The sequence below is a fragment of the Chiroxiphia lanceolata genome, chromosome 3, assembly GCF_009829145.1.
Source record: "Chiroxiphia lanceolata isolate bChiLan1 chromosome 3, bChiLan1.pri, whole genome shotgun sequence".
Lineage (NCBI taxonomy): Eukaryota > Metazoa > Chordata > Aves > Passeriformes > Pipridae > Chiroxiphia > Chiroxiphia lanceolata.
The window spans coordinates 339843-354812 of record NC_045639.1 but is presented as its reverse complement, the minus strand read 5'-3'; the positions used below and the strand labels follow the sequence as shown (position 1 = coordinate 354812).

At 45.2% G+C, this 14970-nt stretch overlaps 1 protein-coding gene across 5 annotated transcripts in view; it reads right to left on the bottom strand.

Moving 5' to 3' along the window:
• Positions 1-14970, bottom strand: part of CFAP61 (cilia and flagella associated protein 61) — a 94637-nt gene that overhangs the window by 79173 nt on the left and 494 nt on the right. The window contains exons 2-9 of one of the 5 annotated variants that reach the window (XM_032681757.1): positions 14677-14729; positions 12785-12935; positions 11484-11634; positions 9331-9407; positions 8376-8443; positions 7232-7358; positions 3303-3435; positions 1200-1353 (exon numbers count right to left, since the gene is read on the bottom strand). In XM_032681757.1, coding sequence (XP_032537648.1) covers positions 1200-1353; positions 3303-3435; positions 7232-7358; positions 8376-8443; positions 9331-9407; positions 11484-11634; positions 12785-12927 — 853 coding nt within the window. In that variant the 5' untranslated portion in view covers positions 12928-12935; positions 14677-14729. Of the gene's footprint in view, positions 1-1199; positions 1354-3302; positions 3436-7231; positions 7359-8375; positions 8444-9330; positions 9408-11483; positions 11635-12784; positions 12936-14463; positions 14539-14676; positions 14849-14970 lie in introns of those variants that run through there. The other 4 variants (XM_032681756.1, XM_032681755.1, XM_032681758.1 and 1 more) reach the window with 4 other exon arrangements.

The window sequence follows — 14970 nt, the reverse complement described above, 5'->3', positions numbered from 1 at the left end:
TGCAGAACACAGGCTACAGCTTGCAGTCCCTGGAGAAGGAAAGCAGACACCAGGAACAGCCACAGGATGGATAAGGCTGGGAGGGAGCCCTGGAGGTCACCTTGCCCAAGCCTCCTGCTCAAGCAGGGTCACCCAGAGCAGATGGCCCAGGATGGGGCTCCAGCTCATGAGTGATCTCTGTTCCTCCTCAGTCTCATTTCTGTTCCTACCTATGTCTGTCACCTCTTCTGAGCTGATACTCCTCAAGCTGCAGGAGCACAGGATGGTACAGGAGGAGATAGGCAGCTTCCTCCATCCCCTGTGTGCAAGATGCTTCTTTGCAGGGGAGGGGAAGTCCACAGAAGCAGCTCCAAGACCTTCCCCTCTCTCTTTTCTGTTCCGTGACTGCCAGCTCTGAGATACCAGCTGGCAACAGCCCTGCAGCTCCCTGGTTGCCTTTTTTGCCTGCTACTTTGTGTTCAGACAAGCAGACACATAACCTAATGGTGGGGGGTTTTATTCCATTACTGATAATTAGTAGACAGCAAAATGTTGCCTTTCTGCACAAAAAGCCCTTTGACACTGAAAAATAAAGACGACAACTGTAAAACAATTATGTGACACTTCTGTTGCACAAACAGGTGACATACTCATGGGTTTTATCACTTGTGGTAAGGTGGCTGTAGATGTGTTGCTGTACCATGCCCAATATAAGAGCAGAATCAAGTCCCTGATCTCCCAAAATCTTGTAACCCAGGAGACTGCAAACAATAAGCAAAGACAGCAGAGGTTGAACTGCAAGGCAGTAAGACAACGTGAGTCAAGAGGACAACATACCAGACATGGGTAACCAGCTGCTCGGCTACTGACAGGCAACACACCAGACTTCAAAATCAGATCTTCGCTGAACAGCACAACTGTATCTAACTGACAGAAAATACACCCCATGCTTCAGCTTTCTCCAACTTGAAGCCCACGTTTATCCCACAGTTGGCACAGGCTAGCTCCCCACAAACAACAGTGGCTTCTGAGTCCGAGATCAGTTAACAAAATTCCCCTCCTGAATTAAAAAACCCCACACAACCTGCTCCAAGACAGGCAGGTGAATTTGTGTTTTCTTGCTAGTAAACCTATATCCTTCTCTAACCTTCTGTACAGCCTACTCAGAAGCTAGACACTAACACACCTTGAATCTATCTAGCACTTTGGAATACAGATACCTTCTCGAACACTTGGCTTCCGTGGCACTTGGAGAACATCTTCAGCATGTTGTTTACAGAGTCCATGGAAAGGTCCTAAGTCAAAACACTCTTGAAACAAGGAAACATTCACTTGAGAACATAAGCTCATGAATCCTACTGCAGTGCCATCAACCTGAAATGTAAAAGCCTCATCACAAAAGAGCCCATGAATTTAGGTCAGGACAAAAAAAATTGAACAAAAAACTTCGAAAACAAAAGCTAGCATTCCATCTCTGACTGTGCATAATGGAACAGTATAAAGGAACTATTTCAGCAAAACCTAAAGAAGCTTTTTAATTTTTTTCCTTGTAATGCATATATTAGGACCTCTGAGGATTTCTAAGTCTCCTGTTAGCTATGACTTGCAAGGGCATTAAGTTTATATATATGGACCAAATAGTGACCTATTATTTTAGTAAAACATTTGTTACAGTAAATAAAAAATATACCTCCAAAAAGGCATCATTTGGCTTTAAGTTACAGCACAGCTGAACTAAAACCTGGATGCAGCTAGCTGTAATTGTTGACTCATTTTTGGACACTGCTTTCTAGCTAAAATTGTGCACAAACTGAAAAGTGTATTTTATTATCCTATAAAATTATTCACTCAAGAAAGCAATTCTATATTATATACATGGTACCTAACACAGTATTTGGTGTGTATTATTTGCAGCAATTACAAGTGCTAAATATTTTTGAGTTCTGAAGAACTCCAAGAGGTGGTCTTCAAACCAAACTGCTCTGGCAAACGTGCAAGTGGCAGCACCCCTGCAATGCTGAAACCCACAGTGCCCCGGGTGTGTGACTGCTGCTGGAGTTCCCAGCAGGCTGCAGTCCTCAGCAAGGCCCTCTGAGCAGGGAGAACTGGCCTGCTGGAGGGATTCTGGGTTTAAGTTAACATGAGTCTAGAAGGAAGTTCTTCAATTTTTAGTACTGTACACAACTATCTGGCGAAACACACATTATCAAAATATATTTTCTTTCCACCTTAATGCACATAATGAAAGCCTTTAGAAACCTAATGAAAACTCAAGGGCTGCTTTTGTACAGCTGTTTTATCAGGCCATCAGCACTCCAATAAAGACCCCAAAAAGTATGACTTTAATTTTTCTGCCCTCGAACAAGTGATTGTTTGTTTGCCTTGTTTGTGTAACCGACAAAGCTGGGGCACCACAGTTGCCTGGCTGCTATGTAATTTCAGGCCCAAGGCTCAGCAGAGGCTGATTAACCAATCCATCTACCATATGTGCAAAAAGAGGCTGCCAGCTTCATTCTCCGCAGGGAAAATTGGCATCCATCGTGGTTTGCGTGGAGGCGCCTTCCCAATCCGTGGCAGCAGCGAGGACAAACTCTGAGGGCCTCAAACACCTTTTGCTGGTCTCACACGGAGCTCTGAACACACAACTGAAATGTATTATTTATAGCAACAGCCCTTTGCAATGTGCCATTACACTAATGGTGTATTGTTTCCCATTTGGCTCCCAATGGCAGTGATTACATGTTGCAGCTTTATAAAACCATTTGCCACAGAAAACAGACTTCAGGAATTAAGGAGGTTATGTTGCCTATCACCTTGCAATACTATGCACAATTACTAACACTGGAAAACCTTAACAGGAATTTTCAGTAGGACAATTATTACCACCTCTGTCTTATTTAAATTAATTCCTGGGTTTCTGTCTCCAATTCAGCAAAAATCTGACTGTCTGAGCCAGGAGATGGAAAAAATCTTCAGCATTTTCAACTGTGAAAGGATTACTGGCTATTCATTTTCTCTGGGAATGAAAACAGGTCATCTATGATGCATGCCACCCATGTGGCAACATGGTTTCTTCACGATGGTGAAGTGGTCCCAGCTGCTTTAAAAAGAATCCACATAAGAACAAAGAATTGCTACTTCGTTTCTGAACTGGAGGTGTCATTCTTTAAGACAGACACAAACTACACTGTGAAGGGCACCAAGTGGGTGCAGATCACGACCTCTGCCTTTCACAGGTGAGCTGCTCATTTCATTCCCTGAGCTAGAGTGAGCTGTTGGACATCACCAACATCAGAGAAAACCAGAGCTCGCAGCAGACCGACCTCACAAACAGCTGCCTTATTTTCTTCATCTTGATGTTCCATGAGATCGACAAGGAGATGTTCACCAAAGGTTTTTTTCAGAGTCTTACTTTGGGGTGTCCAGATTAGCATGAGATCATCATAATCTTCCAACCTACAAAAAAGAGATTAGGTAATGTCCTACAGCTCTGCCACTGATAGGTTCTGATGCTTCTCTTCTACTCCATTAGTGTATGGAGAAATATTACAAATATCTGTTCTAAAGTCTGCACCCACAAGTAATTTCACCTAGAACACATCCCCAGAGCACACTACAGTGGGAGTTTCAGCATCAGAGGAGAAACAGAACCACTCCCAAGGGGCAGCACAACCCAACTAAGACTTGGATTGCCCAATGTACATACTTTTCTTTCCCTAACAAAATACAAGGGAAGCTCAGTTCCAAGTACTCCTGTCTAAGGCATCTCAGGCCAGGTGGCCCAGGGCTTTAGGCCTCATTTAAAATAATTATATTCACTGAGACCAATCATCAGGTGGCTAGAGTTGGCAGAAATCTCAAAAAGCTACATCAGTGCAATTTAGAAAATCAATTCTCAAAAACACTAAGGAAGAACACAGTGCCTTGGTGTACAGGAACACAGTGCTGAGCACTGCTCCAGCCTGCTCTCCCTGACAGCATCTGGCTGCTCCAAGGTATGATGGTGCCCTTACACAGACCCCCAAACTGCATGGATTTTTAGTCAAACAGTCAGACTCTTTCCCATTAAACTGCTGTTCCCAGCTAGGGCCAGTATAAGTCTGAAGAAGTCCCAGTGCTTTTACCAAAGCAGTGACAATTCATCCGTCACACACCCTGGGACCATGGCTTGAAGGCTGATGGCAAACCAGCTCCAACACAGAACTGCTGTCAGTGAAGCCACTTGTATTTACCTCTCAGAAAAACGCTAGAACTAAGTGGTGAAACCAACAGTTCTGCACCAAAAGCAGCAGAGAGAAAGCAGGGCTGTTCTGGGCTTCCAGAAGGAACAAAATTGCACTGCCAGGAAACCATCCCAGCTCCGAGCAGGGAGCAGGAGGGTACCTCGGCTATGCCACCAACACAGCTGGAGACAGGTGGGCCCAGGGATAAAGGAATTGCATCAGGAAGAGTCACTTCAAGCCCGGTAACGCATTTATGTTTACTGGAAGAGACACAGCAGCGCTGCCGGCCCGCTCGGAGCCGGCCGGAGCCGCAGGCGCCGGGTAAAGCCGTGCCGGGAGTGCAGGCGGGAGCGCTCCCGCCGGACCCTCCGCACAGCCCGGCCCGGCTCCGCCGCCCCGCGCGGTCTCTGCCGCCCCCGCGCGGCCCCGGCCGGCACTCGGGAGCAGGGCTGGGATGCGCACACCGCCTGCAGGGACAGCCGGGAACGGCTGCCGGCGCTGCCCTCGGCTGCTAGGGAAGCACAGACCTCCTCCTGCAGGGAGGACCAGGGAACTCGTGCTTTGCGCCAGGCTCACAGCGCCCACGTAAGGAAGTGCCTGTATCCAAACACCTGTAACTTGGAGATCATCGTTCCACACAGGAATCCAGAAACACAGAATAAACAGATTCTCACTGCCACTCTTTATACCTCTATGGATTTGGAAGGAGCCTTAAAGTTCACATAAATGGGCAAAAAAGATTCTATTTCTCACTGTATCAAACATGGCCTGAATGCCTGACTCCAGTGCAGGATACAAGGATAATCCACGTGGTCTCTGGATGGTTTTGCTGCTCCTACACACCACAATGGAAGTGACCTCTGAATAAGATCACCTTTCTACCTGGGGCCAGGGACCTCTTGGATTTTGACCTTGTTCCTCCCTTCTCCTCCTCAGGCCATCTGTCAAGGCTCTCTTTTTACTCTAGTTACACTTGATCAATAGTCTGCTCCATCCTAAACAATCCTATAACTCTTGTTGTCCCCACTGCTGGGCAAGGCCTGGGACACCTGAGGCAGGTCTGGCGATGGCTGGGATGGGAGGGACAGTGACAGAACTGCTGCAGAACCCAGGCTGGGCAGCACCACAAGCACGTGGCCAGCCAAGGCTCTCCCAAGTACAGAAAATATAGCACACCATCAATTACTTACCTATAGAATTAATTCAAAACATGCAACTAAAATGAAATTCCAAGAGTGATAAAACCCTGTAAAAACTTAATTCACAATCTTCCTCTTCCTTCACAAACAGTATTCCAAGGAAAAAGCTGTGGTGGGGTTTTCTATTACCAGAACTTCACTGCTACAACACAATTAACTAGTAGAGCAAATCTGCTACTGATCTATCAAACCTCAAAAAAACTAAACTAATGAAGGGGTAACAGAATGCGACTGTATTCTATTTGTGGGGTGGATAATGGACACACACCTCCTGTAAAGGGAACACTGTGCTGAGTGCTCCAAGTCCCCACATGGCATTCTGCTCTGTGGGGGACACAGCACAAGGCTACGCTCCAAGGTGCAGATGGCAATTCCTACAGACTCACCCCATGACAGTCAGTGGGGCTCCACATAAGCCCACTCATCTCCCTGCACATTAACTGTAGGAACACAGTTGTTTTCATTTTTTTTCTATTTTTTAATATCTTTCACCAGTACCATAGTCTTAAAAAAGCTAAAGAAACCCTCTGAAAACCAGTAGCTTACCAACATAAAATACAGAAAAACTCCCCTACTGCAAGCACATGCCATGAGCTGCAAATCTGTGACTCACACATGGCACAAACCCAAGAGTGACAGGATCTAGACAAGTTATCAGCAAGGATCTTAAATATCAAAGCTTAGTGCGCTGAGTTCTGGTGCACACAACCGAGACATCTCACATTCTAAAAGCCAGATGGAGAGAGGAACTCCAAAACTGATGGTTCAGCAAAGTATCAGTTTACAGCTGCTTCCCCCCCTCTATAAGCAAGAGAAGAGGGAATAGAGATTACCCTAATCTCCTCTCCCTCCCCCAGAACATGTTGCTAGGCAGGTGGCTGGGGACAACTCTCACAGATGAGTCTCTAAGGGCTCCACTGGCCGTTACTATGGATGCCAGCCAAGCACAGAGGTGAACGCAGAGGGAAAGGCAAAGCATATTCTGCAAACAGGAATTAGCTGACCCAGAATCTACTGATGGACAACACTGAAGTATGAATATCACCAGGTACTGTGTAATTTAAGAGGAAAAACAGTTTTCTAGATAGTTTTCTAATAATAAAAGAACTAAAGTAGTTCAGTATTTGTAAGAAACTACAGAAATCCCAGGAAAGATGGTGTCTCTTATCAGGAATATTGGTATAGCCTAAGTAACAGCTCCAGTCACATAAAAGTCACATTCCATTAACAATATCCAATAGCCATCAAAAGAAAATACAATTTAAACAAATATAGTTGGAATCAAGACATACAGAAAGATTTTAAACACCTAGAAATTAATTAACCCACTGATACTTTCTGAGTATTGAGGTCTACTCACTGATAGGTGTCAGACAATTCAAAAACCTGACAACTGTACATTGAGATAGCATGAAAAGCTTTGTAACACTGAAATGCCCAGAGCTACAGCAGGATGGTGTGAAGTGTCAAAGGTGAGGCCTCAGGCTTTGCTCAACTGCTCAGCATATGACATAAGAGAAAATTAAAAATAAGAGGTTTAAAAATAAGTTGGAAGAGACTTCAAGAAACCTGGAAACTGTACACACTGCATCTCCAGCAGATCACAGAATAAACATCACCAACAAGTGTTCTTTCTACACAGCAAACTAGTTTTACAAGAAATACAATTGATCTTGCCATGAAGTAGAACAAAACCAGCATAATCCTAGAACTACTTGGGTTCTGACAGGAAACCATAGCAGTTGAACCAGGCTATGGACGCTGCAGAGCAGAAGAGAACACTCCTCACAGTCCCCCAGGCCGTGCCCCCAGCAGCAGAAGCTGCGTTACCTGGCCTGGCGCACGTGCAGCCGCGGGTGACACCGGTGCCGGGGGCACACGAGCAGGGTGAACTTCTTACCCACGGTCGATCCTACAGCGGGAGGCATCGCTGCAAAGACACCCCTCAGGCCTGGCTCTGGGAGTGACAAAAACCCGTCAGAGGCAGGGAAAATTCATTATGCAAGCTTTAAAAGTGATCAGCAGAACTGTTTGAGGAAAACAGTTTCAAACTTCAGATCTGGAGCACTTTGCCATCTGTGGTTTAAGCCAAGCAATGGAGCTAAAATGATAGCACTACAAACATGAGAGAATTGTCAATGGAGTCATCTAATTAATCCACCATTCCAAACCTGAATAACCTTCAGAGCAATCAGAAACTGGCAGAATTAAATCCCTACGAAAATACTACAGCCAATTCTCTATGCCACTGGAGAATCTGTCAGGACTTGTGATCCTGAAGGGAAGCTGATATTTGTTGCTGGCTGGGCTTGACAAAGCCCTTCATTCAGCTCCTGTTTTCCATAGCTGACACACCACTGCAGAGTCTTTTAGCCTGACTTGGAACTATATGCCTAGAAACTGGCATATCAGAAAAGGTTCCAGCTCACTTCTGGAGAAGTCCAAGCAAGAAATCAGTCATTAAGTGCATGCTTGGTTTATTAGTCTGAATTCAGGACTGAAACTCCAAGCCAGGTGCTGTTCTTTGATTAAGATGTGCTTTTATCTTTGCACCTCTGTTCTAAAAGAAATAATCTGAGTTTCCTTCCATGCCTCCAGCAGCCCCTCTGAGCCTCACTAGAGTGTCCTCTCCCCATCTGTACTTGCTTGGCTAAGTAAGACAAAGTGCCCAATTTCAATCTCTTGGCTCTGTTCAACCAGAAATCTTCACTAAACTTGCAGGAATTGATCTTAATCCTGGTTGATGTCCTGTTTCTGGCAAATTTAAAGACTGCAGGAAATGGACACACTGCTGAATGGCTGCTGGAGTGAGCACAGAACCAGACACCTCCTGCACAAGGGATCCTCACAGGAGGATACTTTCAGATTGTGTTTTCCACATGGTTAGAAACTGATAAATGTTCTCAATATTAAAAAAACCACCATAAAACTCACAGTGCCTATTAATGAGATTGAAATTGTATTAAATTCCTACCTAAATTTTCCTCAGCTGGTATGAAGAGAAGTATAAACTGCAGTTCTGGTAGTAAGATGAAAGCTCTCCTAGACAAATGACACAAATTTCTTCAATCTTTCATCATTGCACCCATCAATGACAGACAGCAGCTAGTCTTTTAATATACATCTTTTTTTTCTCTCCAGTGTCTCTAATCTTCCTTCATGAGTCCATGTGGCTCAAAAATTAAAACATTTCTGACAAATTAGATCAAATAAAATTCATCTGGGCAATTTTTACTGATTTTTTCCTACCTTATTTCTCTCTAATTTCCTAATCCTTAGATTTCAAATATCTTCCTTTTTATATCAGTTCCCCAATGGTGAACTATTAAAGATGCCAGACCTCTGCTGGCAGATCTGACCCAGCATCTGGATGAGTTGACTTGATGTGATAAACTGTCAATTCAACAGCAGCACCAAGTGCAGCTCCCTGTTTATGCAGCAGACTCTGGGCTACACCGAATAACCTGAGCAAACACAGCACACATTGTGCTGCCTGTACTGTAGTCTGCAGCCTTACTGTGTAATCTGTGGCTAACAAACTATCCATAAGTTACCTGGGAACAGGTGTATCCCATGAACATCTACAACTCTCTAAGTTTCCTGCTCACTCACATGCTTTGGTTTTTACAAGTGGAAACGTAGGGAAAAGAAAAATCACTCTGCCTTGCAAGTGCAGTACTATTTCTGTGGGAAATGACAGCAAAGCTACAGCTAAACCTGACCAGGGCGTGAGAAGTGTGCTCAGAACTGCCACGGCTTGGTTTCTGAGCCACTGTGCACTGAGTAACACAAGGTGATGTGTTACAGCTTCTGAGCCTTCAGGGATGTTCCATTCCGATGCACTGTAAACCTGAAGGCACTGGTAAATCCCACAGCCTCCCCAAGGATGGCAGGAGTGCACCTGCTTCACCACAGTTACACAAACTCACCTCACAGTTTCCCGGGAACAGCCAGCTGCGTGTCCTTCCTTTGCCACAAAGAGATGCATGAACAGTGTGTTCAAGGGCTGCAAGACAAGGAACTCAAGTCTACACCATGCAGCTAACATTCATTACATCAACCCAAGCACTAATATACATTTTTATTTCCAGTGTATAGGATCTGCACTCAAAGTGAGCAGCTTCATGAAATAACTTCAAAGCATGTGTGGATAAATTTATGCGATATTGAAAGTACTTTTAATAATTTTGTGCTTCTGCAACATTTTTACTTTACGCTCAGTTTACTATTGTTGGACTGCAATATATACTGGACATTTCATAATAAGAATATTAATTATAGACTGAAAACATCTAACCACAGTAATTAGCAACTAAATCTTAACATTTAACATTTGGCTGATAAAGACATTCTTTTTAGGTTTAAAAAAAACAAACACAAAGCTCACTTCCCATAATTCTAAAATATTTTTTAAGGTAGTAAGAAAAATTACAGATTTTAAGACTATATCAGACACATTTAAATACTCAGGCAGAAACAGGGCAGACTAACAGACACTTTTATCCTATATGCCTCCAGTTAACCTGGAAAACCCCTGTGCTGGAGTGGCAAGGGCTATTAATTCAGCTGTTCTCCTGTATATTAGTGTGCTGGGTCACTGAAGGTCCACCAGTAGAAAAAAATATTTCTACAAAGAATATTTTAAGTGGGAAAACCTGAGGTCTTCTGAATAGTTTACTATTCAACTAAAATGTCATGGCTAGCGTCACCAATAAACTTCAGCAACTTCAGAGCAAGAAAGATATCAACAGAAGCTGCAGTACACAGACCAGCACAAAGACAACAGGATATTGTAACAAACACCTAAAGCCATCTCTAAACATCAGGCTTTTTGTTTGTTTCTCAAAAGCAAAAGGAAGAAAAATATTTTGTTGTTGGGGTCCAAGAGGAGGCCCGGGAAGCCAGGCTTGAACTGTCACTGTTTTTCAATAGCACTGGTAACCAGACAGTCCTGTAAAGCATCTCCACTAATCCAATTCCGCACAAGTCAGTTCCCAGATTAGACCTTTGATCTATCTTATTTCTGTGCTCGAGGAAAGAGACTTGCCAACTAGACTTTGCAGAAATCTTATGTTCAGATGACCTCAGTTTTGTAAAGCACACCTGCAAGGATTTAGCCTGCAGTTAAACTGACAATCTCACCAAGTTATACCCTAGAAAAGGTTCAGTTGTTCTGCCAGTGCAGAAGCATAAAAAACAGACTGAATCTTCTGTACCTCTTTTAGAAAACAATCTCCATTCTAGCAAAGTAAGATCCCTGCTCCCTGTCAGTGTTTCAAAGAACCTTTTGCTCCTATTTACTTACGAGTAGCAATTTATTTTTCTGTTTTTTCTCTGTTTGCCCCTGCACTTGCAGTCAGCGGTGGCTTTGCTGCCTCAGCCTGTGTGGAACAGGCTGCCTGAGGCAGAGCCGGCAGCACAGAACCCTCACACAGCTGCACCTCAGTGAAGATGCTGTGCCTGCACCTTGCCTGGGCACAAAGTGCTGCTCAAGAGACAAAGAAAGCCCACTGCAAGGAAATTTGACATCTTTTTTCTACACTCCCCTGGGCTGCAGTGACTTTCTTTTAAGAGCACACAGCATTTTCCAATACAACTGCTGTATCTGTCACTTTATCTGCAAGCCATTGCTTAACATCAGCACACTGGAGAACTGATGAGTGTCCTAGACATCACTGCAGTACTGCCAACACCTTGGTATGCCATGTGCTGCCTACCTTTTAAGTGCTTGGGGTTAACATCTTCCATATTTTCTCAGGATCTAGTTCCCAGCTAGACTGAATAATGGGCAACATTTGAATCCTAAACTTCTAAGAGCCTGTTTCCAGCCCGTATATCTTAAGAGAAATCCATCCACTTGCCTGAGGAGCCCATATGAAAGCTGCCATCACAGAGCAGAGAGCAGCAGTCTCCACACCAGCACCAAGATGCCCACATCAGCACGAGAGTTTCATATGGAATCAGATCAGCACCTCTTGCAGCCTAAAGGCCTCAGGTCTACCAAAAACACATCTTAAATGCCCACGTGTATTTTTCACGCCTAAGCCTTAAATGAAAACTCTAAGTCACACAATTTACTTACAGTGCACTTATGGTTAGTGTAGTTTTTACGCAGGAATGGTTCCCAGTTAGCCTGATCAGTGATATTCCAATTTGGATAGTCCAGAAAGGCAGCATGGGCTACAACCTCATTCTTCTCATTGCAGAGGGTCAAAGCAAGATTTGATTTTTCTCTATGAAAACAATTGAATTTTGCAGAAGTTGAAGAAACTCTACATAGAAAAGCATCTGACAGAATTCAGCCTGCTAGACCAGTAAAATTAGCCATGTTCAAAAGGGTTCCCAGAATCAGGCCTCAAAACCTCATCACCCACATCTTAACTTGACATTATTTCTTCAGTTCCAGACAATGTTCCAACATAACACTTGACATGATTTTTCAGATCCTCAATCATTGTGAATTTGAGATGCAAGACTTAAATGCTCCCTCTTCTCTGTATGGTTTTTCAAACATTGACTTGTTCCCCAAATAGCTGTTACCCAAGATTTTTGCCAGTAAGTGGGAAAAACCTAAAGTGATCCATAAACATTTCCCACAGACTGTCTGCTGTTCATCCCTGCACAGGAAGAGGAAGCGCAAAAGGTTCATCACGAGTTCCAAGGAGGGAGATGGGGTAAGAGAACACCACTACAACCCCCATCTCCTCTGAGGACATTGCTGTGCAAGCAGCCAGGAGACAGAGACCAAACCTCCCAGAACACTGGGTATCAGGGACACAAAAAGAGACAGCACACAAATATTTTACAGCAGGCAGACACTGCCTCCCACAGCAGAACACAGAGGGGCAAAAGAAAACCCACTCCTTTGGTTAACAGGAAAATGGAAGAGAAGGAAAAGTGATTGACATACACAGGCACAGAAATTAGAAGAGTTATGGCCTCATAGCAATTAAAGCTCCTCCACTTCTGTTCCTCCCCTACAGGCAAAAGCATTCTGGGAGATGGAGCAGGCAGCTGCCACTGGAATCTGAGGGTTTCACCAGGAGTTAGCCAACACTATCTCCTCTGAATTTTTATAAGAGACTAGTATAGATAAATCATGTCCACCACACTGACAGCAGTGACCCAGGTTTGCCCAGTCATGTGTATGACAGATGGAAGTAGATTTTCTTTCACTTTTCAGGAATAGCAGAAAACAAACAAACAAACAAACCCAAAACAAAACAAAAAAGAAAAACAAACAAACAAAAAAAAACCCACAAAAAAACAAAAACATGATACCACCCAACACAGGTTCAGAATGTTTTCTTGCCATTTTAAATGTGACTTAAGTGCCTGAAGTATCCTGCAAGAAAGGTAATGTCCTAGAATACCATTACTTACAAAAGGAACATGACATCAACCCTTCCAAAGACACCTTCTGTAGCAGTGCTGAAGAGGGTGATGATGTCCAGAACATCGTGTGATTCTGTTCTTCGGACACTGACCCCTCCCGTGTTTCTCCTTGAGGAAGTTACTGTGTCCATCTCACAGGCTGCAACAAGAGCAAACACCAACATTGCTGCTCTGGGGATCTCTCTGCAATCCACTGACCAGAGTCACTTCAGATGGATCCCTCTAAGAACTCCTAAGTGGTGCAATTCCTATGGATTTAGGTGCCTGGTTCCTGTACACCACCCAGGTATATACTGCCTGCATACACGCAGCATGCAGGCACTGCACACATGGAAATGCAGCAGCAATCATCCCTACTGCCTGGGTCCTGCACAGGAAATAAACGGCTTTAGCAGGTTACACTTGCTTTTACATTTACTCACTTATGGGCACAGTAGCCAACAGAACAGTGCCTTCAGCCTGCAGGCTGGGAGGCTCGGCTGCAGGCAATCAGGGTAACAATTAAACAGCAGCTTCAGGTGACTTAATTGTCCAAAAGTGCACCTCAAGTTTCTTTTAAAGTCAACACCAGTGCTTAAATTTCAAAAGGAATTGAAAGTTCTATGGCTTTCCTGCCCAGAAGAAAACCGTTTGTTTGTGGTTCCACATTCACAGGTGCCAGGCATAAGAGATTTATTGATCTGCCCGGCAACTTCAGAACACACAGGGGCAGCAGATACTCAAGCAACTTGTAATTGGGCAGTAGATACTCAAAACACCTGCGAGCGGGCAGCAGACACTCAAAGCAGATACTCAAACCACCTGTGAGCGGGCAGCAGACACTCAAAGCAGATACTCAAACCACCTGTGAGCAAGCAGCAGATACTCAAAGCAGATACTCAAACCACCTGTGAGCAGGCAGCAGATACTCAAAGCAGATACTCAAACCACCTGTGAGCAGGCAGCAGACACTGAAACCACCTGTGACCATCCCCTCAGTTCTAACACCTTTCAGCTGTGTGCCTGCTCAATACTCCAGGCCACTGTAATACAGTTAATCAGGCATGTGGAATAAAGTGACCAAAAAATAGCTTTCTGCAATTTCTAAAATATACATGTAAAATATAGCATCACTAACTCAAAAAAAAAGTTTAAATGAGCAACGCACCAAGACCAGCAGAGCATTTTCACCAACCTGCCAAACACAAGAGCCGCTTCTAGCAGTGGCTCCAAACCCAGGCATGATGCCCAATTTTTAGGCACCACAGATCCCAACCGAAATGGAGTGACAAAAGAAACCCCGAATTTCATACTTTTTAAGTACAGAGAAAGTCACATGCACCGCTACATCCTCCACAGACAAACAAGACATTTAGGTGCCAGCACAGGTCTCAGCCACACCAATATACATTTTGCAAAGAGGTCCTGGGACCAACCTGAAGCAAGACAGATATGGTGCCAATTCCATATATAAAAACGTACGGGAGTTTTTTTTAACTGTCATTGATGAACTGAAATATAGCACTAAGATCATCTCAACTCAGGATAACAGTTTGCCGCGTTCACAGATTTAAGTCGTTTAACTCAATACATTGAAAGAAATACCACCCGCTTCAACGCGAGCTCCCCCGAACACTCACGCAAGCCCTGAGTGACGGAAAGCAGCAGTTACACAGTAAAAACCGTACCGTTTGCACGAGGAAACGCGCTGTTCCTACAGCAGCTCCTGCACTGCCCTCCCCGGAGCGGCACCTCAGAGAGACCCGGCGGTGAAGAACCGCCCTGCCCGCCCGCCCGGAGCAGCTCAGCCCGCCCCGCTCAGACACTGCCCGAGCACCGGGGACAACCCTGCACCCCGCTCCTGCTCCTTCTGGCTCAAAACGCACGGAACGCGCACGTACCTCGGCTGGGCGAGCAGGGATCCTCCTGCGGGACACGGGACCTGCGGCGGCTCCTGCGGGACACCCGGCGTCCTTAGGGCGGGATGGAGCGCCCGGCCCCGCCTCCGGGGCGGAGCGGTCCCGCCCCCGGTACCCGCCCAGCAGCGGGCGGGGCGAGCACCCGGGCGGTACGGCGGGCGCTGGACGGGCACCGGCACGGCGGCGTTCCGGGGACCCGGGCGGGAGTGACCCGGGAACCCCCTAGGAGCCAGACCCCTCGGGCGCGAGCCCTTCCCCTCAGCCGCGAGACCCCTC